General features: G+C 37.1%; 1 protein-coding gene across 7 annotated transcripts in view; it reads right to left on the minus strand.

Moving 5' to 3' along the window:
- KTN1 (kinectin 1) overlaps positions 1–27,840 on the minus strand; it is a 97,215-nt gene that overhangs the window by 35,124 nt on the left and 34,251 nt on the right. For all 7 annotated transcript variants that reach the window (XM_028141688.2, XM_008139015.3, XM_054716039.1 and 4 more), the window contains exons 11-29: positions 25,284–25,450; positions 24,789–24,857; positions 23,037–23,074; positions 22,230–22,320; positions 20,666–20,734; positions 20,118–20,155; positions 19,885–19,966; positions 19,022–19,090; positions 13,037–13,071; positions 10,994–11,084; positions 10,245–10,313; positions 9,374–9,411; positions 8,599–8,689; positions 8,381–8,449; positions 7,252–7,289; positions 6,522–6,612; positions 6,378–6,446; positions 5,499–5,536; positions 769–859 (exon numbers count right to left, since the gene is read on the minus strand). In XM_028141688.2, coding sequence (XP_027997489.2) covers positions 769–859; positions 5,499–5,536; positions 6,378–6,446; positions 6,522–6,612; positions 7,252–7,289; positions 8,381–8,449; positions 8,599–8,689; positions 9,374–9,411; positions 10,245–10,313; positions 10,994–11,084; positions 13,037–13,071; positions 19,022–19,090; positions 19,885–19,966; positions 20,118–20,155; positions 20,666–20,734; positions 22,230–22,320; positions 23,037–23,074; positions 24,789–24,857; positions 25,284–25,450 — 1,343 coding nt within the window. The remainder of the gene's footprint in view (positions 1–768; positions 860–5,498; positions 5,537–6,377; positions 6,447–6,521; positions 6,613–7,251; positions 7,290–8,380; positions 8,450–8,598; positions 8,690–9,373; positions 9,412–10,244; positions 10,314–10,993; positions 11,085–13,036; positions 13,072–19,021; positions 19,091–19,884; positions 19,967–20,117; positions 20,156–20,665; positions 20,735–22,229; positions 22,321–23,036; positions 23,075–24,788; positions 24,858–25,283; positions 25,451–27,840) is intronic.

Consider the following 27,840-nt stretch of genomic DNA (forward strand, 5'->3'; position numbering starts at 1 on the left):
AAATACTTTTGGAGGATGATTTAGTATTATCGAACAAATTTAAAATTAATCTACTTGGAAGGGAGAAGGAACCTGACAAAACCAACCATTGGAGCATGAAATGTGAACAAGAGTAGTGAGAGACAATGCGGGAATCTAAAATTTGCTATCACTTCAAATGAATGTTTTGTAAGTACTTTCAATATTAACTACATGAGGGTGAGGATACACTGATTTTCTATTTTAACTATCACTTTCAAAAAGGAGAAAAACAACTTTGCATAATCCTTTGATCCCAAATTTCACTTCTAGGAATTTTAGGTACAGATATACTAACAAATGTATTGAAAATGTGTGTGCAAAAATATTCACTGTTGAATTGCTGTAACAAAGATATTCACTGTAGAACTGCTGTAACAAGAAACTGTAAATAATCTAGGTATCCATAAACTAGGATGATACAATTATGTCGTAAAATACCATGAAGCCATTAAAAATTAAAGACAGAAAAGTGCTTATGTGAAAAGATCTCAAAAACATTATAATTAAATGGGAATGGGGAATAAATACAAAAGTATGAATGGTTAAATATGGAAGACAATTAAGTATATATACATATGCATGGCATGTTCTCAAAAGATATACAAATGAATAAAGTAAGTCATCTTTGAGAAATGGAACCCAGCAGCTGTGTGGGAGGGAGGGTCATTCTGTATTCTGTTTTCTTCTGTAGTAGTTAAAATTGTATTTAAAACATATACATAATTCATACAATAATTAAACATTCACCTGTAGCAGCTTTGTTTTGCTAGAAAGATCACTCTCCCTCTCTTTTAGCATACTTTCCACTCTCTTCATTTCCTTTTCCTTTTCTTTCAACCTAGAATTTTTACAAACACCTTATATTTAGTTATACACATAAAAAAGGATAAGCAGACTCCAATACCACCTGTAAGATAAAAAAGATAGCAGAAACAATGCCTATCAGCTTTCTTCCCATATTACACCAACTTATAAATTTGTTTTAAAAGATAATTATTTCCATAATTATTCAACTCAAAGTCAAGTACCTCCTAACACAATTTATTTCATATTTAACAGTTCTTAGGCAAGTATGGCTTTATCTAGGAGAAAAATCTAAAAGAAAAGCCATAATTAGTTGGCCCTAAAACTTTATTCCCAACCCTTTGTACTGAAGAAATGCTACATATAATTTCTTCTAGTTCTTCCTAATCCAACACAGAGATGTCTCACTATGGCAGAATAGTAAGAAGCTAGAAAAATTCCTGGACAAGTAGAATGAGGAAACTGAAACAAGAAAATTAAACAAGGCCAACAGTTTGGGCAGCTTGTAGCCAGCTTGTGAATGGTAAGACCTTATCTTCCCAACCAAGGAAACTTGAGAGCAAATGGTTTATACTTCTCCTACCTAACCAGAGAATACATAGCTTAAATCACACTGGGCTGTAAAAGTAGAGAACAAAGACCCAATTAATGCAATTTGTGCCAGCTAAACTCAAGAACAAATATCATTTGGGGGATGTTAGGGCAGGAAAGAGGAGAGAAGGAGTTATCGCAAACATTCTGAAATAAGCTACAACAATGCAGAAGGAGACTTTGAAACCTAGTTTGCTACTCAAGATATCCAGCAGGAGAACTTAGAAACCTATAGAGGAAAAGGTATAAAACCCCTGAACCCCAACCGGCCGTGTGCTCAGACTAGCTGTGTTGCCTACTTACACTTTATGCCAAGTGTATTCTTAATAAATTCAGTTGCTTTGTTTCAAAGCTGCTCTCTGTCACTGGTCTTGAAACCTTTCTTGCAAGATTGACAAGAGCCAAAGAGGCGAGAGCCCCCTCCCTCTAACTCAAGGGGGCTGTCCGGTAACATTACCATATACACTGAGTGGCCAGATTATTAAGATCTCTGAATGCATAATAATCTAGCCACTCAATGTATACCCTATATAATAAAAGGCTAATATGCAAATTGTCCCCTCGACCAGTTCGACCAGCAGGCAGGCTGACCAACCGCACATGTCCCCTCCCCCTGGCCAGGCTGGCCGGACACCACCCATGCACGAATTCATGCACTGGGCCTCTAATACATAATACACACACACACACACACACACACACACACACACACACACACACACACACACACTGAGTGGCCAGATTATTATGCGTTCAGAGATCATAATAATCTGGCCACTCAGTGTATAGCCCAAGTAAATTCCACTGTCTTTGTCATCCTAAATACAGATGTCTCTAGCATAATGTTTAAGACCATTAGTCATTTTAGCCATTTCACTATTCCCAGTACCAAGGGCACATAATAGGCTCTCAAATATTTGCTGAGTTGAAAGTTATTTTTCTCGCACCTTAATCTAGAATTTCAACATGTTTATAGGTCTATTTTAAAAATGGCAAACAGCATACTCAAAGACTGAAATTAAAAACAGAAAAGAATAGCAAATATTAAATACATAGTACTAAGTGAAAAAAGCCAATCGGAAAAGACTACATACTATATACTTCAAATTATATGACATTTCCGGAAATGGCAAAATTATGGAGACAGTAAAAAGATCAGTGGTTGCCAAGGATTAGGGGATGAATGGTGGGGAGGGAGGGAGGTATAGGTGGAGCACAGGAGATTTTTAGGAAGGCAAAACTATTTTTTATGATATTGTAATGATGGATACATGTTATTATACATTCCTCAAAACCCATAGATACAAAGAATGAAACCTAATGGAAACTATGAACTTTAGTTAATAACAATATAACACTATCAGTTCAACTGTAACAAATGTACCACACTAATACAAGATATAAATAATAAGAGGTATGGGGGAGGGGAGAATATTGGAAGTCTCTACTTTAATATCAATTTTTTATGTACCCCATACACCTAAAACTGCTCCTCCTAAAAAATATTCTATTAATTAAAAAAAGAAAAAAATGTGAGGCAGAAATAAATCTAAAATCACATACTTTAACCCTTTGCACTCGCTTGCTTTTTCTCAATTCCTGCTACCGATGCTAACCGTGTCGAGTCACACTCGACATCCGAGTGCAAAAGGTTAATGATCTATATACCTAATACAAATAGACCACAAATATGTCTCTAATCTTTCTATTAGCAAATGTGACAAAAACACCTAGACAGTTACACAATGCCCACAAAATAAACAATTAGTTCTACAAATGAGCAATCTTAATGCCAGGAATAGAGACATCTCCTTTGTCTTCCTGAGGACAATCCTATATAATAAATGGCTAATATGCAAATTGACCGGACGGCAGAACAACTGGTTGCTATGACATGCATTGACCACCAGGGGGCAGACGCTCAATGCAGGAGCTGCCCTTTGGTGGTCAGGGCACTCACACAGGGGGAGTGCTGCTCAGCCAAAAGCCCTGAGCCGGGCTCACAGATGGCGAGTGTAGCAACGGTGGCAGAAGCCTCTCCCACCTCCATGGCAGCGCTAAGGCTGTCCGATGGGGAGCAGGCCTAAGTCAGCAGTCTGACATCCCCCAAGGGCTCCTGGACTGCAAGAGGGCACAGGCTGGGCTGAGGGGCACACCCTCCACACCAGTGCATGGATTTTGTGCACCAGGCCTCTAGTAACCTAATAAATATCCTCAATGTCTTACTTTTAAAGACACAGATTATCAGGCCACATCTTAAACATCAATAAAGACTGATGACATCACAACAAAACAAAACCTCTTAAAGGGAATTCTATAGGGGACCAAAAAGATAAAGTCCAGGTACCCTTCTCACCACTGTAAACTGATTCAGTTTAAGAGAACAAACTTTATAGGATAAAAATTTTTATAAGATAAAACAGATTCAGTATTTTTACTATTCTTCACAGCATACTGATGACAGACACCATTTTCCCCAATAAGCAAGTTACTTTTATAGAAAGAGTCAATATTTATTATCAAGTTATGATTAAAATTATCATCTAGTTAATTAAAACATATTATTCTTTCAAATACTAAAATAATCTTAATTTGAAATCATTCTTACCTCTCTTTACAATAATTGCATACTTTGTTTAAAAAACAACAACAAACTTAACACCAGTCAATACTAAGCAGAAAGAGTATTTCAGAAAATGAGTTTGAAGGGCTGGAAAAGGATAAAGTCTCCAGGTATCTGAAAATACTTAAAGGGCCCATGTTTATTTAGTTTTTATTTATTCATTTATTTATTTATCTTTAATTTAATTGTATTGTTGTTAATATTACAGATGACTCCCATTTTCTCCTTTTTGCCCCCTCTACCCAACCACCCCCCCACCCCAGGCTTTGCCACGCTATTATGCATGTTTGTGGGTGATGCATATACTAGAGGCCCGGTGCACGAATTCGTGCACCAGTGGGGTCCCTCGGCCTGGCCTGCTGGATCAGGCCGAAACCAGCTCTCGGACATCCCCTGAGGAGTCCCAGATTGTGCAAGGGCGCAGGCCAGGCCAAAGGACCCCCACCGGTGCACAATCGGGGCCAGAAGGGACGCGGGAGGTTGGCCAGCCAGGGAGGGACCATGGGAGGGCTCCAGGGCATGTCCGGCCTGTCTTGCTCAGTCCCAACCAGCAGGACCCCAACAGCAAGCTAACCTACCGGTCGGAGCATCTGTCCCCAGGTGGTCAGTGCATGTCATAGTGACTGGTCAACCAGTCGACTGTATGCCCCCTGGTGATTAGTGCACATCATAGCGAGCGACTAAGCAACCTTAGCATATCATTAGCATATTACGCTTTGATTGGTTGAACGGACGAACTAACACTTAGCATATTAGGCTTTTATTATACAGTATGTTCTTTGGTTAACCTCTTCCTATCCCCTCCTCCTCCCTTCACTTCACCCCTACCCCCCAAGGTCTGTTATTCTGTTCCTTGCATCCATACCTCTGGACCTATTTTGTTCATCAATTTATTTTGTTCATTAGATTCCACAGAAGAGTGAGATCATGTGATATTTGTCTTTCTCTGACTGGCTTATTTCACTTAGCATAATACTCTCCAGGTCCCTCCATGCTATCTTAAAGGGTAAGAGATCTTTCTTCTTCATAGCCATATAGTATTCCCTGATGTAAATGTACCATAGCTTTTTTATCCACTCATATACTGATGGGCACTTGGGCTACTTCCAAATCTTAGCTATTGTAAATAACGCTGCTATGAATACAGGGGTATATTCCCAGAAGTGGGATCGCTGAGTGAAACAGCAGATCCTTTTTTAATGTTATGAGGAACCTCCATACTGTTTTCCACAGTGGCTGTACCAATCTGCATTCCCACCAGCAGTGTTACAAGAGTTCCCTCTTCTAAAGAGCCCATGTTTTAATATACCAAACAGAGACTTTGCTTATTTGCCTCTGGACTACAATTCCTATTTAACCAGAAAGTTAATGATTTAAAAGAAACTCATTATAATATTCAAGCACATTCTGAAAAATAATGAGAACTTTATCTTTAAATGTTAGCTAAAAATGTACTTACACAGTCTCAAGTTCTTCATGCCGTGAGGCAGAACATGCCTAAGAAACAGATTCACATTTTCAATTCTAACATCAAGAAGATCAGGCACTATAACATATATATATATATATATATATATGTAAAATACCTCACCAATAAAATAAAAACCTAATTATATGTGGTAAATTTAAAAGACAGAAAAAGTTTTCTTTAATTTTTCCCCTTAGATTTTGCTTTTATTTTTTTAATTAACAGATTTTTAAAGTAATTTTATGTTTATAAAATAATTTATTAAAAATTACAAAGTTCTAACTTAATTTTTAATATCCATTTCTTTAAAGGATTAGAAAATAAGCAAGACAGAGACTAAGAAAGTTGTCCAAGGACACAGGGAATGATCTGAGTTTCTAATCCACACCAATCTCTTGATCCCTATGGTATGTTACCTCCCTACATGTCTTTGATACGTAATTTTTATTTAAAGATTAAAAACACATCTTTATTAATCAATACTAAATTAAATAACATTCTGACTCCACATCAGTAATGTCATAAACCCTACCAACTTTTTAAATATTAAATTTATTGGGGTGACATTAGTTAATAAGGTTACAGAGGTGTTGATTGTATAGTTCTATGACACATCATCTGTAATTGCATTGTGTGCCCACCACCCAAAGTCAAATCTTCTTCCATTACCATATATTTAACTCCTTTTACCCTTTATGATCCCCTTCCCTCTGGTAACCATAACTGTTGTTGTCTGTGTCTATGAGTTTTACAACAATAATTTTTAAGCAAAGAAGTTCAGAGAACAGATTACCTTCTTTGCTTTCTAATATAGTAAAATAAAAACTGCTCATTTTTATGTAATATTCTGGTTGTCTGCTTATACTATACCTCTTTCAAGTTATGTTGTGCTATCTCCTGAACATGAGCTTTTAAAGATTCATTTTCTCCTTGAAGATCCTGAAAAAGAATAGGTATGAATTGAACTAATATTCAAGTATAAAAAAGATGTTTTCATTGTCTTTATCTTCTCACCTGTAACCATTTCCCACTATTGGCTAGATCTTTCTCCTTCTCTTCTAAAACAGTCTTCAAGGTATTCATCTGTTCCTCCTTTCCTTTTAATCTGACAGTAAATTAAGAAGAACTATCAATGAAAATGTTACAAGACTATACAAAGCAAAAATAATGGAGACTGGGAAAGATATATTTTAGGTTATATTTATAGCCCAAGCTAATTTAAATAAACTAAAAATTAAGCATGCAAGATTTTGGAGATATCATATTAAAAAGCATAGGATGAATAAATCAAATTAAAAAGCATAGGATGACTAAATCCATCTATCACTGAAGATCAAGATATTGACTAAACTAGGATAGCTGTAGTCCCACTCCATATCATGCTGTTTAAGTCAATACCAGCAAATTTAGACGGATTACAACTAGTTTGGTTTTGAAATATATAGCCAGTTCCACAGTGGCTATGAAAATGGACAAAGAGGATCATCTCAATTTAAGGTCATATTCAGGTTATAAATCATAAAAAAAATAAAACTTTCCACTATATCCCCATTCCCATTAAAAAAAAAAACAAAAAACCTATAGGTTAAATCCTAATGAAAACTTAAGGCCTTTTTGAAGTATAATTTGATATTCCCTAAAATAGTACTTAAAATCAAATAAAAAGAAGCCACAACTTTTGTTATAATTGTATTTAACTTGTTGAAAATAAATATTAAAGGGAAATTAAAGAAATGGTACTTACAAGTTCTGAAGCTCCTGAACTTGAGAAGTGATAGATAACTGAAATACAAAGAAAAAAGCAGAGAAAAAGCATTCATAATCCTTTCAACTTACCTTATTAAAGCTTTATGATAAACACAGATACATTCTAAATTACAAAGATCCCAGTTGAATTATTCATGCCAAAATAAGATACATTTTGATTTTGTCATCTCTTGATTCCAATGACACAGTAAGAGTAACAAATTAAAAATGTAAGGTAGGCAGGCAGGTGGTGGCAAGGAATATAGTTATGAATAACTAACTCTAAATAATGTGATACTTCTGTAATTGTGAAAATTAGAACATTAAACTGTCCACATACCTCCCTACCTTATCAGAGCTCTTCTTTCCCAGTCTTCAAGGCCAACTATTCAACAGCATTCTATAGTGTCCTTCTTTAATCTCATTTTCTTATCAGACACAGTTCTATAGTACTTTTTATCCCCCATAACCCCATCAGAGCTTGGCTTAGATATCAATACCTCAGAAGGAAACTTTCCTGATCTCTCAATCTATATTTAGAGGAGTTTTATCTTTTCATCATACCCCATTTCCTTCAACACATTATCTTCAATCATTAACATATTCTTTTGACAAGTAGGAGGAACTCAAAAAATACTGTTGAATCAATCTATTGGAATCTCTTCCATACAGCATCACCATTTTTTCAATGAAGCCTTATTGGATTAAATTCACCAAAACCCATCTATTTCCAGTAACCAATTTTACCTCTGAAATATGAAATCTGTACTTTGTTCTAAAGGCAAAGGTTGAGCAATACATATTCTATAACAAAACATTACAGTCCATGCAGTTAAGAAAAAAGTTAAAAAAAGATTTACCAAAGTGTTTCATATATTAAGTTGAAAATTTAAAGTGAAACATTAATACAGAAAACTTTCTAAAGAGGAATCTTTAACAGTTCGAAGACTCATTGATTAAATATCAAGGACGCTTTCCCAAATCAGGCAAAAACAATAAAAAGCACATTACCCAATATACTTACATCACACTACTAAAAGATTTTTTCCAATTAACAAGAAAACCAAGTATCTCTTAAATACACATACACTAACAAATCTGTCATGCTATGGCTCTGGGATTTTTACCTGTTGAGCCTTTTCAAGCTGGATATTTCCTATTTCTTCTTTTAGAGCCTCTATTTCCTGTTTCAAATCCTTGACAATGATAAAACAGACAAGATTGGACAATGGAAACACAGAAATTGACATAAAATGCAATGTACAGACAAACACATGAAATTACATGGTATTCATTAAAGTTGATAAACAAAGAGACAAGCACACAGTTTTCTCACTCCCAATACCTGAATAGTTTTCTCCTTATTAGCAACTTTGAGAAGTTCAGCTTCCAGAAGCTCTTCCACAGACTTGATCTTTCCATCTTTTTCATGAATTCTTAGATAAAGAAATGGAGTATTAAATTTGAATAGAAACCATCACCAACTAAGAATAGCACCAAATCATGAATAAGCTCACCAAATAAATTCTCCCCGTTTTAAGTAAAATAGCAACATATCAGACAGAAGGGGAAATAATACTTAAAGCTCTTTCTAAATGAGAAATAATCAGCAACTATCAAGTGGCTGAAGCCTATGCACATTAGGAGAAGCTAGTGACATGTTTCAGAAGTACACAGAGAATATGAGGTGTACCCTGAAGAATAGCAGAGAGAATCAAGTTCCTTTCAATAATATTGGCTCTTAGGGCTGCAAAAGCTGTGATAGAACTTATACGCAATTATGACATCAAACTTTATAGACATCTCAGAAAGGAGACAAGCAAGGAACGTATCTCCCCATCTAATAAAACTTATTCTTTAATAGTTCCTACCACAGAAACAGAAAATTAACAATGCAATGCTGTAAGTTAAGAAAATAAATGGAATCAATTATGGAAATACATTTTTTAACAATCACGTTGTACCAGGGAAATCACAGCTTATCCGATCAATAAAAAAATTCTAGAGTGAAAAAGTTAAACTAACATACAAAGCTAACTCAATTGCACAATAAAACAAGATTTATCAGGACTAACCAATGGACTAAAAGAGGAAGACCAGTTTAATATGTCACTACTTACACTTTCTTAAGTTCTTCAACGAGAGATGCAAAAGAAACCTGGAAATAAGAAGGCATCCTAGTTAGTAATTTGCTCAAAATACAAATGGGTCAGAAATAGAAAAGTATGTTATCCTTAAATTTTCCACTATACCAAAATCCAAATAAGAAAAGTAAACCCAAGAATTAATTTTTACTAGATTTTAACATCATAATTATGAAAATGAAAAGCACTTTGAAAGTAAGCAGCTTTAAGGCTACTTATGGTTAAGTATAGGCCAAAAGAAAAATCAACACATAAATGTTAAAATTACTGAATAATTTTAACCAGATAAAGAGAAAATACGACTTAAAAAATTACCTAAATCAGATAACCCCTTCTACTATTATTTAGAGCAGGGGTGGGAAACATCCGGCCTGAGGGCCATATAGAGCCCGAGAAATCATTTGGTCTGGCCCTGCCAAGGCATTAGAGGTGAGTTAATTAAATGTTTGAACAAATATAGTAGGCTAATTTTTAAGTTGATAAATTTGTATGACCCTCGAATGATGTTATATATATCCAAATGGCCCTTGTCAGAAAAAAGGTTCCCCTCCCATGATTTAGAGTCTCACTTTCTTTTTGTATACTCAACCCTTTTATCCTGTCATAAAAAGTAATGACCTCCTATCTGGAGTACTCTACCTAGTACTTGGGATATAGTCAGCATCCAATAAAATTGCTGACTCTATTACTGATAATCAAGTCACTAATCATTCACAAAAAACTACAATTGACAAATTCCACTTTGGAGAAGAAGGAACAGACAGACAACAGAAAGGCTATGTTTGAATGTATCAGGCCTGTCCATTGTTTTAAAGAAAATGGTTGCATAATCTATTAAATTCCTTACCTGATCATTTTGCTTTGCCTTTAAGTCTTGAACTTCTTTTGTCAAAGATGAGTTTTCTGTTCTTATTGCCTTTTTCAAAGACACATAAGCAGAACATACTTTTATTTTCTGGGGAAAAATAGCTTGCTTCAAAATAAACTAGCTTCTCATTTTTTCTTTAGCTGCTTTTTTTTTTTTTCTGGAAGGCCCAGAAATCTCCCTTCTTCCACGTCTACAATTCTATAACTTCTAGAGCTAGCCAAATAGATTTTTAATTAAATTATCCCCACAATTATTTCTATTTATGTTTACACAATCACACAACCATACAGTATACCACTTGTCACCCTAAACTCAAATACAACTTTTAAGTTATTTCTTCCAGCACCACCACTTATCCTACTCGAGTTTGTTAATGATAATCATAAACAGAACTACAGTCTCTCCTTTCTCTGGCCTCCAATACTACTTCCTGAACTTATGAAGTCTGCTAGTTAGCGCTGGTTATAATTTGAGCATGGGTGAAGGTGGAAGAGCTATTTTACAAAGCATAACAATAGTATCTACTTCATTAAGGCAATGAATGCTATAATCAACTATGCATTTTTGTATTTTTAATAAAATCTTAAATTTAATGAAAAAATTATAAATGTAATAAAATGTGGTTAACTCATATGCACTTTAAAAGCTATGGGAAAAATCTTACACAAATTATAGTGAAACCCCTTCACTGAATAACCACAAGGAAAATAACTCTAAAAGTGCTTTACATTCAGTTCCTCTTCTTTAGTGGCCACCTGAATAAGTCCAGTTTCAAGTAATTCTTCCACAGTTTTCAACTTCTCATCTTTTTCTTGAATGCTGAAATTATAAATTTAAAACACATGTATGAACTATTTTTAACTATTTTAACTATTTATAAGGAATTATATCATTCCTAAATATTTTACATGGATTACCTCCTTTGTCCATTGTTCCTTATAAAATTTAATTCTAGAAACGTTTCTGAGAATCTTTGATTAATGTCTAAGCGTACTTCTTCTTTACCAGTAAGTAAAATGTGTTCAAGTAATGCATGTTTACATGCTAGCCTAAACAAATAAATCACTGCTACGCATGGCACCCACAAACCTAATGGGCCCAAATCAATCAATAGCATACCACTCTCTTCCACTGTGAAATACAAAAAGAATTCTGAGAATCTTGATTAATATAGTTAACTAGTGTCCCAGTGCAGGGATTCGTGAACATTGAAAGGAAATTGATTAGAAGAAATATTTTAATATCACTATTCACCCTTCTCTATTAGAAGTGTCAACCAAATTCACGATCGATAATGATAGATCAGAACACACGCGTGCGATTGGCACCAGCAAGAGCTTTATATGTATTGCGCATGCATGAGTTAACTTAGCCTTTTATATATACAAAATAAACTTGCTTAATTAGATCTGCTTTCTGATTTAGCTAAACTTTTTCCAGCACAGTGAAGCACCCCAACTTCTCTTTCAGGTAATTGTCAGCAACACAGCAATAAATATCAACACAAAGCACATTATTATTGTAGATCACGCAGGTAGAACAAAGGGTAAAATATTTAACTGTAGCCGTGTTTGACTATATTCTGTGCAGTGAGAAAACCTGAAGTCATTTCTTACTTCTTTTCAGTCAGATCAAGTTTCTAAACTTTCTAAATCTCCGTTTTCCGGCTAATGAAAAGAAAAGAGGATTCCACCGAGTCTCCTATCTATCTAGTCCAGGACTTCTGTGAGGATCAAATGAGATGAGGCACGTGAAAACGCTTCAGACATATGGTTAACCGAATCTGCCGCTATACCTAATTTTCGGTACTTTGCCTAGTACATGAAAAAAAATGCGTCACAAACTAAAAATAACCAACCAATCATGATCAAACCTCATGGTTAGCCAGTGCAAATGTCTGCCCCCATGTGTTTGAATTGACTGTGTGTGGTTTAAGGGGACAGTTAGGTTCAGGGCCTCAGGTCTGGTAGGGTTAAAGTGTAAAATGTTTGCACCTAGCTATAAAGCAAGTTGTGTTCCTGGGCTGAAAAAACTCCAAGGAGGCTACTCGCTAGGGAGAAGAAGCCGGGCGTTGCTATGTGACGTCATTCCCCGGCACCCACAGTGACCGTTTCTGGGCTGGGCTGTGGGCCACATTTTGTGCCATGGGGTCTTGGCAGCATTGGCTGCGATTTGGTAGGGTGTCCCTCCAGGGTGGTGGCAGGGCCTGTGTCCCACTTGGGGGAAGCCAAGTGTTGGTTTGTCGGCACCAGGTTTGTGGTGCCGTTTATTTTGAAATGGCCAGTGCACGTCATGGCAGCTCCTGCACTGAGCATCTGCCCCCTGGTGGTCAGTGCGTGTCATAGCTACCAGTCAGATGAATGCTTAGCCTTTTATATATAAGACTAGAGGCCTGGTGCATGAAAATTCGTGCACTGGGGGATGGGGCGTTCCTCAGCCTGCTCTCACAGTCCAGGAGCCTTCAGGAGATGTGATGGCTTAAGCTCCTTACGGGGAGCAGGCCTAAGCCGCAGTCTGGCCTTCCTCTGCAGGAGGCAACCAAGCTGATCAGGACAAGGCGCCGCCCCCATCACCCTGCTGCTGCTGCCACTCGGTCACCGCGGCAGCTGGCCCTCCTCGGCCCTCACAGCCTTTGTCCAGAAGGACATCCAGAAGATGTCCCGTCTATCCGGTCTAATTAGCATATTACCCTTTTATTAGTATAGATAATTGTTATCTCAAATTTGGTAGAAGTGATTCATTAAAATATCTAAAGAAAATTTTAAACTCACCATTTTTCCATTTGTTCCACAACATCTTTATTAGGCTAAAATAAAAATCGCCAAAGAGTTTAATTTACCAACTTTGCATGAGGTAAAACTTGTTTAAACATTGAAATACGATTCTATAAAAATTGTTTAGTTTTAATTACATTCAAAAGTTAGTAAGATGATCCATATTTGAAGACTGCTAATAATTAAATAATTTACAAACACAATACAAAAGAGAAGCAGCTACACAAGACAGAATAACGTGAAATATAAAATGGACTAGCAAAGTGAGTTAGTATGTTATGAATAAGGATAAGAAGAGAATGTGCCCTAGTTCCTTTTCATCAATTAATTCAGTTCTTCATATATTTAAAAAAAAAAAGAAATCAAAGGTTCTAAGACCTCACAGGCCAGGAAGGAGGCTTTGTTCTTTCTTTTTATAAATGGATTTTTTTAAAATACTAAGTTATAATATTTATATAGGCAAGTTCAAAACTCCTATGTACAATTCAACAATTTTTTAACATGTATATGGTTATATAACTACCACCCAGACCAATATATAAAACTGATTATAAATTGCAGAAGCAACATATGAACACATCCTCCTTGTAAATCATTAAAACATGACCTGTAGTCCTGGCCGGTGTGGCTTAGTTGGCTGAGCACCAAAAGGTCACGGCTTCGATTCCTGGTCAAGGCTCATACCCAGGTTGCAGGTTCAGTCCCAAGTTGGGGTGCATGCAGAAGGCAACCAATTGATGTTTTTCTTTCATACTAATGCCTCCCCCCTCCCCCCCCGGTCCCTTTCTCTCTCTCTAAAATCAATTTAAAAGCATACATTTAAAAAAAAAAACACATGACAATGTTTCGGGTTCAATCCCTGGTCAGGGCACGTATGGGAAGCAACAGGTCAATTGCTCATTCAATATTGCACAAAACTGACACGGCTTAACATCTATCCAACATTTTTACTTTATACATTACTGGTCTAGTCTAATCCATTTTTTTTCCTCCCTGCATGATTTGCAAAACTACATCTTATATAATAATGAATTAGTCTGCAATAAAATACAACTGACCCCTGACATTGGCCTCTCTCCTGCCATCCCCCCATACATAACAAAAGGCCTCACAGTCATAATTTACTGTGTGTCCAGAAGCAGAGCTTCCCCTCAGTATCCCCAGGCCTTCAGACAGCTAAGGTATAATCTAATCTAATAATAGACAAATATGCAAATTGACCGCACCTTCGCTACACCTAAGCCACGCCCACCAGCCAAGCTACGCCCACCAACCAATCAGGACGAGTATGCAAATTACCCCAACAAAGATGGCGGCTAATTTGCATATCAAGACAGCATCGAAAGAAGCCAAGAGCTGCAGAAGCAAGCAAGCTGGGGGGGAGGAGAAGGGAGGAGCGAAGTCAGGGCCAGGGGCGAAGGGAAAAGCAGGCGGGCTGGTGGAGAAGGCGGGGCGGGTGACAAGGGCGGAGCGGAGGCGGGGCCGGGGGCGAAGGGAAAAGCAGGCGGGCTGGCCAAGAAGGCGGGGCAGGCGACAAGGGAGGAGCGGGGGCGGGGCCGGGGGCAAAGGGAAAAGCAGGTGGGCTGGCGGAGAAGGCGGGGCGGGCAACAAGGGAGGAACGGAGGCGGGGTAGAGTGCAGCAGGAAATCCTAGTGCAGGATTTTTCCTGCAACGGGAACGCTAGTATTTATATAGGCAAGTTCAAAACAGGTTTAGGATCTTTTTCCTTGAACACTGTCTTCCACCCATCTCTACCTGCTCTTTCCTAATTTCTCTAGTTTCTTAATTTTTTCCCAATGTCATTACAACCATTTTCACAAACACTATTAATTTTTCCAATTTCCATTGCCAAATCCAAATCCTAAGATACTGCTTCTTACATATTTCTAAAATTAACCCACTTTTCTTCTATGCCATAGGTTAGGCTCTCAGCTTTACTCTTCTCAACTATCACATCATCCTCATTCTTCTCCCTGCTTCTAATCCATAAGGATTATTCTGTGAGAAGTACACAAAGAACTTCTAAATGGAAAAAATTCTTCCTACCATCAGAAAGGAGGTAAGAGTTGTCAAACTTATATTAAATTCTGTATAATAAAAGCCTAATATGCAAACCAACCAAAAGGCGGAACAAGCACTCGGCGGGGGTCAGGGCCCACAAGCAGGGCGGCACCAGGCCAGCCAAGGCAGATGCCAGTGGGCAAAGGGAATGGATGCAATCTGGGGGCAGAGGGAAGGGACGGCAGTGACTGGCAGTGGCAGAGAGGCGATGGGGTAGGGGGGAGGGTAGGACAGACTGTCCCCCGATCGGCCTGCAGGTCAACTCCCACAGAGGAAGGCCAGACTGCAGTATCCCCCAAGGGCTCCTGGTCTGCAAGAGGGCACAAGCCGGGCTGAGGGATACCCCACCCCCACCCCGTCAAGTGCACAAATTTTCATGCACCGGGCCTCTAATCAGGTTTATAGTTTTATAAACTGTGAAAAATAAATCATGCAATAAGTTTACATCTTTCATCAAGATGATTTTTGCCCATCTTAAGTCTCACATAAAGACTTAACACAAAATGTGTAACTATGCATGGTAATGGATTTTAACCACACTTACAGTGGTAATCTTTTCATAATATACACAAATATCAAATCATTATCCTACCTAATAAAATAGTAATATGCAAATTGACCGCACCTTCACTACAACCAAGCCACGCCCACCAGCCAAAGCCACGCCCACCGGCCAATCAGGGTGAGTATGCAAATTACCCAACAAAGATGGCGGTCAATTTGCATATGCTGAGGGAGGGAGGAGTGAAGACTGAAGACAACTTAGAAGGAAGAGGGAGGAAAAGCGGAGAGCAAGGTGGCTGCCAGAGGGAAAGCCCGGGCGGGGCAGGGCGGGGTGGGGCGGGGCGGGGCGGGACGGGCGGCAGCAGCGTGTGGGTGCAGGCGCGGCGCCTGCATCGGCGGCGGCAGCGGCAGTGCATGTGGCCGAAGCGGCCGCTTGCAGGATTCTTCCTGCAAATGGGCTACTAGTGTTATATATAATGTTAGTGTCAATTAAAGCACTATTTTAAAATGGAGAAAAGAAAAAGGGAGAGAGGGAGGGAGGAAGGATGCACGCATGTGCCGGTGTGGCTCAGCTGGTTGGAGTGTCATCCCATGCACTGACCAAAGGTTTTCAGGTTCAATCCCTGGTCAGGGCACATACGAAAGGCAAACAGATCAATGTTTCTCTCTCACATCGATGTTTCTCTCTCCCTGTCCTTTCCTCTCTCTCTCTAGAATCAATGAAAAACATGTCCTTGATGAAGATTGGGGAAAAAAGACAATACTATTAAGTCCAAGTTATCTTCACCTTAACTGTTCAGTTGTATTTTACTTTTAGTCCTACATACTTCTCCCCTATGTAAATTTCAAACACCTCATTGTCACCAGAGTGATCTATCTAAAATGCAAGACAAAATGCTTATTTATTTTTATAGCACCCTTCAGTGGCATACCTATATGCTAAATCAAGTTCATGGTCCTTACACAGCATACAAAGTTCTTCATTATTAGGCCCTACTGACTCTCTACTCCTTACACCTCATACTTTGCAGTTCTCTAATATGCTCTAAATATACCAATTTAACCGTATACTGCCATGACATTTAATACTGTATCCACTAGACCTGGAATGGTCCTTTTAGCTGTTTGGCAAATTCATGGCCCTTTTTCAAAATCACATTTAGCTGTCCCCTGTTCTCTGTGCATTTCACCCTCACCCTCTTTCAAAATAGAATTCATTACTACTCCTCCTAACCTGTTCAAGAATTTTATTCATCACATTTTTCTGTGTTATATATCTTCACACTAAGCCTGTCTTGAAGACAGGAACCAATTCTCATCCATCTCTGTAGCTTCAGCATGTAGCATAGTTTCTAGCATATACTCAATTAGTAAATATTTAATAAAGTGAAATTTCCTTTAAGGAGGTCACAGTTTAACAAGTACTCTTGGTCAATTGCTCATTCACTATTCAATTGTACAAACTGACCCAATTAGCATCTATCTAACATTTTTACTTAATAGATTATTGATCTGATCTGATCCAATTTTTCCATCCCTATATGACTTTCAAAACTATATCTTATATAATAATAAATTAGTCTTCAGTAAAGTACAACCAGGCATCAGGGCAAGGAGTAAAAATTGCCTACTCCCATAGTTTTTACTTAATAATCTTGATCACTGAATCTTAAAAATCTACTAGAATAAAATAAAATGTCATGCTGCTCCTTTGCTAAAAAGTCAATATTGTCAAAAAAAAAAAAAAAGGGGACATATAAGAACCCTCATCCCCAAAAAGTTTTATTTTATTCTGAATAAATGAGATTTTGTAACTGATTTATTTGCATCATCTATGAATGGAGATTTCACTTCTTTTGTGTATAAACAGCTTCCCTTACCTGGTGTTTGTTGTCTTTCTGCTTCCTACACCTTAAGAAACAACAACCTGGCACCATTGTTGGTTTCTGTTTCAATAAGGTCAATCTTATCCTCCAGGATAAAAATCCATGGGGCAAAAGGACTACATTTTTTTTAAATAACTGAACTGTTCATCTCTCAACTGTCACTTGGAATTCTGACTGCTGGGTAGGAAGGGGTTAAAGAAAGGTAAAAATGAAAAAACATTATACTAATCTTTATCTCTTCTTTTATTAGCAATAACAAAGAAATGGCCAGAAAAAAGTCAAAGAGGTGGTTCTTTGGTCTGCCAAGATGAGATAAGTAAGACAGGAACTACAACCAAAAACGTAACACCAGTCATATGCTTTGTACAATATTTTAAAATAAATATTGAAGAGAAGAGAAAAATTCTAAGAATTACCAAAGAGCAAATCTTAAGTTAGTACCATAATGAGTTTTCACACTTATCAAATAATTCTTTTAAATAAATTTTAAAAATGTGACTATGAAATTTTGTTTCACTTTTTCTCCAGGGCATGTCCGGCCCATCTCGCCCATCCTGATCGGCCGGCCCCAGCAGCAAGCTAACCTACAGGTCAGGGCATCTGCCCCATTGGTCAGTGCGTGTCACAGCAACTGGTCGAATGAACGGTCAGACACTTAGCATATTAGGCTTTTATTATATAGGATGCTTATTCAGGCTGCTGTAGTTTTGATGGCTTGCTATAAATATAGAAAAAAGTATGATGGCAGTATGGGGTGGAAATGAGATTGGAAAAAACAAATATTCTAAGGGAAAGATATGGAGGTTTAAAATAACTACTATATGCAAAGAACTAGGCTAATCACTATTCATAAACTTACCCATTTAAATCTACTAAGCTTATGATGTAAATAAAATGTGAAAGACTTGGGATGAGAGGTTTCAGAAAGGTTAAGCAATTTGATCAACATCACTGCATTAAGTGCTGGTATTAGGTTTCAAACCCATTCTCTCTCTCTCCCTCTCTTTTTTTTTTTAATTGATTTAAGAGAGGGAGAGAGAGGGAATGAGAGATAGAAACATCAATGATGAGAATCATTGATCAGCTGGCTCCTGCACAACCCCTACTGGGGATCAAGCCAACAACCTGGGCATGTGCCCTGACTGAGAATCGAACCATGATCTCCTGGTTCATAGGTCAACACTTAACCATTGAGCAACACTGGCTGAGCCAAACCCATTCTCCTTTTAGGGAACCATGATGCCTTAGAGAATGTGAAGTTCCAAGTCTGAGGACTTTTATCCTCAGAACCAAATGCATCAAAATAACTTAAAACATTCTTTTTATGCATACTATTACATTTTTCTTTCCTTTGGGTGGGAGGAGGGATGCTCATAAGCATGTTAGCATTAACTTCCTTTCAGGAAGAAAAGTTATATTTTCCTTAGTTTGGATATTTGGTAAGCACAAGAACAATAAAAATACAATCAATATTTTTCAAAGTAAATGAACTGGTTACTATTTAAGAAGAAAGGCTCATGAAAAACCTTACCTGTTCAGAAACAAGAGTCTGTAGCTTCTGAACTTCTAATTGTAATGCTTTGTTTTGGTCACTTAAAATCTGGAAGAAAGAATCTCAATTTACTGTTTTATTAAGAAAAGGTAACAATGCAACAATTTGAGTAAGTTTTTTAAAAAAATGTCAAACCCATATTATTGCTTTAAGTACTAATAAAGTGGCAGGTGAATTATATACTAATGTACATAAGAACGCAAATCTCACATGGCTCCAGTTTCCAGTTTTAATGAATACATTCCAGAGTACAGGAATACAGTACTAGTATAAAGTACATGTATAATAATCTCTAAAACAAATTCTACTGAGCCCCCTATTTCAGTCATGTAGTTTATCCCAAAAGACTGTTAACACTGTGCTTTGAACTGCTTTCATGTGTATTTTTAAGAGCTGAACAGTTTGTGCCAATGGAATCTGGGAAACCCTACTTTCATTAAGTGAGTACTAGTAAATAAAAGCCCCCAAGAAGCAAATCATACTACACAGAGATGCACCCTGGGAATCAGAATGCTGTACAGCACTCAAGCTGGTTTGCCAGACCAGAAACTAGCACTGCATCAACAACAAAGGCAGACAGAACCATCACAAACTACCAACTGAAAACTGTAGAGAAAAGGCTGGAGCAAAACAAATTTCAAGAGTCTGTTACAAGTAGAAATAAGATTATCTAGGCAAGAGGAATCTGATAAAATGCATTGCTTGTATAAGTCCCCAAATAAACTCTAGAAACACTGTTTCAGAGTCATTACACATAAAAGTTGTATTTCTAGATTCACTTCAACTGAAAACTATTTAAAGGTTGTTCAAAAAAAGCAGAGATGACAAGCTTAATCACACACCTTAAATTCTTCCATTTTGTTTGAAATTTCACACTGTAGCTGCTCTTCAAGCAGTCTTATTTTATCATCCTTAACACGAATACTATGAGAAAAAAATCAATTAAGACATGTAATATATTGAGAAAGTGTACATAAATTATGTGCACAACTATGTTATAAGCAGCAATATTTCCTGTAATTACACTTGGACATAAATGTATGAATGACTCCATGTTCAACAATACATTAATTACCTTTTATGCATTTTCTCCAGTTCATGTGCAGCAGCAGCCTGTGTTTAGAATGAGATAAGAATTATGTCATTTCTCAGGCAGTAATCTAAATTATTTTTTTACTTATTTTTACATATTAAAAAGTTACATTTTTATATATTTGAAGTAAAATTAAAGCAATATCAATACATTTTGCTATCCAATATTTTGTACTTATTGATCAACCTTTATCCTAATAAAAAGATATGTCCTTTTTTAATTAAATGGTAGAAAGCTAGAACAAACCAACACATTAAGAATGTTTTAACTGCTCCTCTGATATATCAAAAGTGGTCAATTCTTTGGCTTGAACATTAATTTCAACATGAAAATAATTACTATATAGATGGGTTGTGAGAGGCATATAAAATAGAAAAGGCTTTCAACAACATACCATGAGCCAGACCCAATTAACCATTATATTTATTTACTGTCTACATGAGTAAAATTAGAGCTTGCAATACCAATAAAAATAAGTATAGACAAACTGAAATTCTGAGGTAAATGCTTAAAAAGCAATAAAGATCCACCTGTTCATTTGCCAAGGCCTGTAATTTTTGCACTTCAGCTTTTAATAAGAAATTCATATTCTGTATATCCTAGAACAAGAAGGAAAAATAGAATTAGTAAGACTTAATATAATTGACTTTGAAGCTTGTAAAATGCTCTTCTACTTAAGCACAGTTCTCAAAGCAAACGTCTCAAATTATAATTTCTTAAATGAGAAAGAAAAACCATCAATTCCTGTTGTTTAACATATTTCCCAAATTATTGTCAATTATATCATGTGAGAAAAAAAACTTTAAACTTTTCCTCTTAGAGGGCTAAAAAGGATTTTGTAGTTTAGAAAAGAGACACTTTTCAGATGAATTCGAGTATTTTCTCTTTTTTAAATATATATATATTTTTTTTTAAATATATTTTATTGATTTTTTACATAGAGGAAGAGAGAGGGATAGAGAGTTAGAAACATCGATGAGAGAGAAACATCTATCAGCTGCCTCTTGCACACCCCTACTGGGGATGTGCCCGCAACCAAGGTACATGCCCTTGACCGGAATCGAACCTGGGACCCTTGAGCTCTATCCACTGAGCCAAACCGGTTTCGGCTTAAATATATTTTTATTGATTTCAGAGAGGAAGGGAGAGGGAAAGAGAGAGAGAAAAATCAAAGATGAGAGCAAATCATTGAACAGCTGCCTCCTGCACATCCCCTACCAGGGATCAAGCCTGCAACCCAGGCATGTGCCCTTGACCAGAATCGAACCTGGGACTCTTCAGTCCACAGGCCAACACTCTATCCACTGAGCCAAACTGACTAGGGCTAGAGTATTTTCTTCTTCATAAACACATATACTGATTACAAGATCAGGGTAACTCAATGACTGTAAAATATTGCCGCCATCTTACCTAATAAGAGAAACATGTAAATTGACCATACCTCCGCTACGCCCACAGCCAATCAGAGTATGCAAATTAACCCAACAAAAATGGCGGTTAATTTGCATACATGCCTGGGTCCCGGGAACCTCCTCAGCACCCAGGTCACTCCCAGCCAGCCATCAAGGGGTTGGGGGGGAGGGGAGGAAGGGACCGAGCCTGCGATCGGAGGTGCCTCGGGGGGGACCCCTTCCCAAGCCTAAAGCCTGGGTGGAGGCTTTAGGCTTGGGAAGGGGCCAAGCCTGGGATCAAAAGGAAGGGGGAAAAAAATCAATGGAAACATATCCTCGGGTGAGGATAAAAATAAAAAAAGAAATGTCATATCCTATGAAAGACACATCTTGAAAATGCCTAAAGAAAGTTGTCATTTTTTCATGGTGAAGGGACTAGAGTCCATGTTGATGAAAATACCTTGGCAGATGCAGCAGCAGGGTGATGGGGCTGGCACCTTCCCCTTATCAGCCCGGTTGCCTCCCACAAAGGGAGGCCAGACTTCGGCTTAGGTCCGCTCCCAACGGGAAGCGGGCCTAAGCCATCAGTAGGACATGCCCTGAGGGCTCCCAGTATGTGAGAGGGGGCAGGCTGGGCTGAGGGACCCCTCCCCAGTGCACGAATTTTGTGCACCAGGCCCCTAGTTTATAATAATTACTGTACCTTAAGTTCCTCCTCTTTACTTGTTAAATGATCATGTTCATTTGCTAAAGAATCTTCAGTCTGTTTTATCTGCTTATCTTTTTCTGCAATCCTTTAACGGGAAATACATTTGCATTCAATAAATAATCAGACGTCAAACCTCAAATCAAAGCAGTTTCTCACATAAACTGTACCTTTCATTTCTGTAATCCCCTTTCAGTGTAGGAATAACTGTCATACGCACTACAGCTCCTTAAAATACCTATCCCTATTTTAAAACTTGAGGTAAAATAAGTAACTTCTTTAAGCTCACAAGCCTAGCAATGTCTAAACCTGAGTTTAGAGAGGACTCTTTCTCCCTCCCCATGTGGGAGTCTGTACTTGTTCTTTAATAAATTTTCACATTTACTATACAAAAAACAAAACCTGAGTTGAGGGCTTCTGAACTCAATTACACAAAAACACAGAACTTTGTTTTGGCCACCACCGTATAGTTAGATACAGAGTACCTGCAACTACTTAGACACAAAAACTAACTTCCACTGATCTCAAATCATAATTACCTCTCCCACATAAATGCTCAAGCCCAAATGAAAAAAATTCCCCAAATCTTTTTATGATAAAGACAAAAACACAGAACGTTTAACTTTTCAGGAACCAAATCATTGAGAGGGAGGGGGGCAGGCAAGAGGGTGAGAGTTGCTCCAAATTTAGTTGCATTTTCTGAACAAGTTAGAATATAAATTTAATCATAAGTACTGAATCTAACAGGTAATAAGTTAATGGTGACTAAGCAATTATAAGAGAAATGTAGACAGGCAAGCTTACACTTTATGTAATTCTTCTGCTAGAACTGAAGCAGAGGTCTAAGAAAGAAAAACAGTGTCAACATAAAAGCATTTAGGATAAAGTTTAAAAGTTTTACAATAATCATTAAAAATTAAAAGAAATTAAAGTATATAAAATTATTAAGGTATCATCTAGCCCATAACAATGTTCATTAAATAGAAGCTACTATTTTGAAGGCAAATTTGATCAACAACAACCAACAAAGAAACAAAACATCGGGAAAATAGCCATGAAGTTCCTTTTTCATCCCTGTACTTCTTTTCCTTAGTAACGATTTCCAATAACTAAATGATACAGTTCATGATTAAGGTAAGAATTAAACTTTTTGGTAATACTTATGCACATCTTTACTTTTTAAAAGGTATTTATAGCATCCTCTAAGTATTTAATTCCTGATAAATTTTCTAGAGCTCTCTTTCAGCTAATAACTTGGATTTTAATCCAATTTGAATTGATAATTTATATATACATACACATCCATAAACACACAAACATCCTTCCCTATATTAAATAATTCTTCCTAATTAATTTTAGGCTACAGTTTCTACAAAGAAAGCAAATGGGGGGTGAGGATGGGAGGAAATGTTTGCTATCTCAAAGTTTTAGGACTTTAAATTTGCCTGAAACTTTAAAAACAAGTTTTAAATGTGAAAACTACGTTTTATATAGAAAGGTGACTTCTATTCCAAGCTAATTGTTTTTCTACAAACAATTTTTAGAATTTTAAAGTTGAAGAATTAAAATTCACAATATGTATATAATGGGAACAAGTTAAATACTCAGAGGTTTTTTCTTTTTTCTCACTGTATTATTATTTATATTCCAAAGACTATATCTACATATCTACCATAATAAAAAGATACACCTTTTTTTAATTAAATGGTAGAAAGCTAAACCAAATTAGCACATTAAGAGTATTTTAACTGCCGAAACCGGTTTGGCTCAGTGGATAGAGCGTCGGCCTGCGGACTCAAGGGTCCCAGGTTCGATTCCGGTCAAGGGCATGTACCTTGGTTGCGGGCACATCCCCAGTAGGAGGTGTGCAAGAGGCAGCTGATAGATGTTTCTCTCTCATCGATGTTTCTAACTCTCTATCCCTCTCTCTTCCTCTCTGTAAAACGTCAATAAAATAAAAAAATTTTTTAAAAGAGTATTTTAACTGTTCCTTTGATATTTCAAAAATAGTCAATTCTTTGGATTGAACATTAATTTCAACAAGAAAATAGTTAATACCTAGATGGGTTACATTAAAATGCTGCTAAAGAAAAACAGGTCTTTGGAAGGTTCCTCCACTCACTAAACTGAAATATAAATCTTAAAATGATCCTTTTGCAAATATAATCTGAGAGTTATGATCAGCATACTGCTACCACCTGAGGGAATACAAAGTTTTCCTTTATGGCTAGTCAATAGTAGAGAACACTTCTAACAGACAAATGACTATTCTTGACATCATTTGGCCAATTCCTCCTGTTTTGTGACAGAATTGTGGATTTTTTTTCTTCCTATGGCAAAAACTCTCTAACCCACCTCTCAATTAGCTGAATTTGAATTTCTTATTGTTTCTTATTATCATTATCAGAGTGCTTAGCACTCAGGATCATCAACGCTGATTCTATGACTAGTCTCCCAACGACTAATCCAGTGCTCAGCACTCAACAGGCACTCAGAGAATTAGTTACACAGCTAGGAAGCTATTAGTAATGATAAACAATAAGAGAGCACCATTACCTGGGCTGCTATCTGGGAGTGGAATTGTTGAATTTGAGCTTTCAAAGCCTCATTCTGCTCCAAAATATCCTTTCATAATCAGCAACCAAAAACGAGAGGGGGGAAAGTGTGCTGTTACTAAATATACCAATGCATACAAACAAATAGAGTTACAGGTACATGTGTTTATTTTTAGAAAGGCATTCTTTGATTCCAAAAGACGTCATTTTACAACAATAATGATTAGGCATTCTTCTAAACGAGTTAATTTACAAGGTAGAAATTAAGAATATGTTGTGTTGTTCCTAATCTAATACAAAAAGCCTAAGACTGTGGGTGAGGACATCTTTAAGTATATATTCAAAAACACCATACTGTGACAAATGCTCAAAGATTAAGTTTTAATCATTCATCACCACTCCAGAATTAGGACAAGGCAGACTATCCTCCCTCTTCTATTCAGATACAGCCAATTCCTGCCCACCTTTATTTTTTAAAAGAGAGGAAACTAGATACCTGAACTTGCATTTGTAGAGACTCTTCTTTATTCACCCTTTTTTGCTCCAATTCCATTAACTGCATTAGTCTTTGCTCCAATTGCTGTTTTGATACCAAGGTATCTGTAAGCTTACTATGCAGACTCTGTACTTCATTTTCTTTGGCCACAAATTTACTCTGTAAATCTGTAACAAAGCATTGTGTTTTACAAAGGTCTCTTCCTTTCCTAGTTACTGATACTCATCTTTATTTAGTGTAGACATTATCTCCTCTGAAAAACCCTCCTTGAATGTCTCTTCTGCTCCCTCCTTCCTGCCTGCATATGAACAGCCTATGTGCTTACTTTTAATCACAGTACCTGCCACACGATACTAATTCGTCTTCTCACCCAGCTTTTTGAAATCAGAGATTACCTTTTCTGAATCCAGAGCTGTGACCAATGCTTGACATACAGTACATATTCAATAAATGTGTTAACTGAACAGTACGTGATGTTTAAAACTGTTATATCATTTTTTTTATTGATTTTTTTAGAGAGAGAAACATCACTGGGGAAGCAAAAACATCGATCGGGTGCCTCCTGCATGCCCTCTACCGGGGATTGAGCCCACAACCCTGGCATGTACCCTGACCTGACCTAGAATTGAGCCGGCAACCTTTCTGTGTATGAGACGACGCCCAACTGAGCCACACTGGCCAGGGCTATAGCATTTCTTGATTTCCAACACCTTTTCATAAGTACTTTAGTAAGTTATTTAGTGAATTTCTTCTAAATTCCCTGTACTCTTCTACCTGGAAAGCAGAGAAAGATGCTGAAAGCTGACAAATGTCCTGGTGTAAGATGAAGTAAAAATTTTCTGTCTGCTTCTCTTCTAATAACCCCAAGACAGACAGAGAGAGAGAGAAGAAGAGAAGAGAAGAGAAGAGAAGAGAAGAGAAGAGAAGAGAAGAGAAGAGAAGAGAAGAGAAGAGAAGAAAGAGAGAGAGAGAGAAAGAGAGAGAAAGAGGGAAACTATCCTTGATGCAATCATAAGTAAATGTAACTCCAAATCACAAGAAATTAAGACAAAATGAATGGCGAGATGATCACTAACTTGGAGGAAAGGGAAAGGGTTCTAGAAACCTAGAAAGGTTCAGGAAAATCATGATACCAGGCATTATGAGAGCTGCCTCCTGGCTCCATAACACAATCAAGTCCAAAACAGGGAGAAGGGATAACACGGGCAGAACATGGTTGACTACCACCAAGAACAGAGAGGGAAATAGAGGGAAGAAGGAATGTGTATATGTGTGCATTAGATATGTTTTAAGAAAGGTTATATGTTTCTTCCATAAGAAGATACTAATATCAGAATGGAACACAATTCATAAAAGAGCTCCTGAAATTAAAGACATAATAATAATGTCCAGGTTTAGAACTCAGAAGAGCATAATATTTCTTATCAGCAACAGAAGTTAAATCTGTGGGAAAATTATTTCCAACCCAGAACTCTACATCTAGTAAAACTATAAAACAAGCATGAAAGTAGAAAGAATAAAAACATTTTCAGATATACAAACATATGTACTTCAAGGCTTATTCTTGTGAAGATACTAAAATATTTGCTATTAAATGAGAGAGGAAAGCAAGAAAGATGGCGGTGACACAAGATGCAAAAAACAGGATAAAGAGACAAAACTAAGTCTCAGGAAGATAGGTATGGAGCAAACCTAGAAAGTAAGGTACTCAAACAGGAAGACTGAGTACTCCAGACAGATAGCTCCAGGAAAAACTGATAGGGTCTCCATTATCTAACATGTTGATAGACTAGGGGAGGGGAAAATGTTAAAGGGAGTTTAACCACAGGTAAAAATTTAAATGGTAAAACAAAGATCAAGCAACTTGAAAACATAAAGCAATAATTAGCTCCAGAAAATTAAAACACTGTTTAAGAAAAGAATTGCCGTTTTAATATTTTTCTTGGCTCAGCACTGAGTACAGAGTCATAATGATGTAAACAAGGAATATTGACATGATCAAAAAGTATACATAACTTTATCAGGAGGATGAGGGAAAGGTGAGAGAAATGGTGTGAGAGTATTAAGCCCTCATTTCCTGTGACAGAAAGTTAACTGATGCCTATCAAGAAATAGCAGTGTAAATATAAATAATATGCTTAATTAGAGATATGATACAATTGCAACCAAAGAATAAAATAACTAGGAATAAACTTAACAAAGGATGTGAAGGACCTATATACTGAAAACCACAAAGCATTATTAAAAGAGATTGAAAAACACACAATGAAATGGAAAGATATTCTCTGTTCATGGACTAGAAGAATCAACACTGTGAAAATGGCTATATTACCCAAAACAATATACAGATTTAATCAATCCTCATCAAAATCCCATTATCACCCTGGCCGGTGTGATCAGTGGTTAGAGTGTCGGACCCACGCACCAAAGGGTTGCAGGTTTGATTCCCAGTCAAGGGTTCCCTTCCCACCCCCAGTCGGGACAGGTTTGGGAAGGAACCAGTGAATTTGTCTCTCTCACATTCATGTTTCTCCCTCTCTCTCTCTCTCTCTCTCTC

The sequence above is a fragment of the Eptesicus fuscus genome, chromosome 5, assembly GCF_027574615.1.
Source record: "Eptesicus fuscus isolate TK198812 chromosome 5, DD_ASM_mEF_20220401, whole genome shotgun sequence".
NCBI classification, from domain to species: Eukaryota; Metazoa; Chordata; class Mammalia; order Chiroptera; family Vespertilionidae; genus Eptesicus; species Eptesicus fuscus.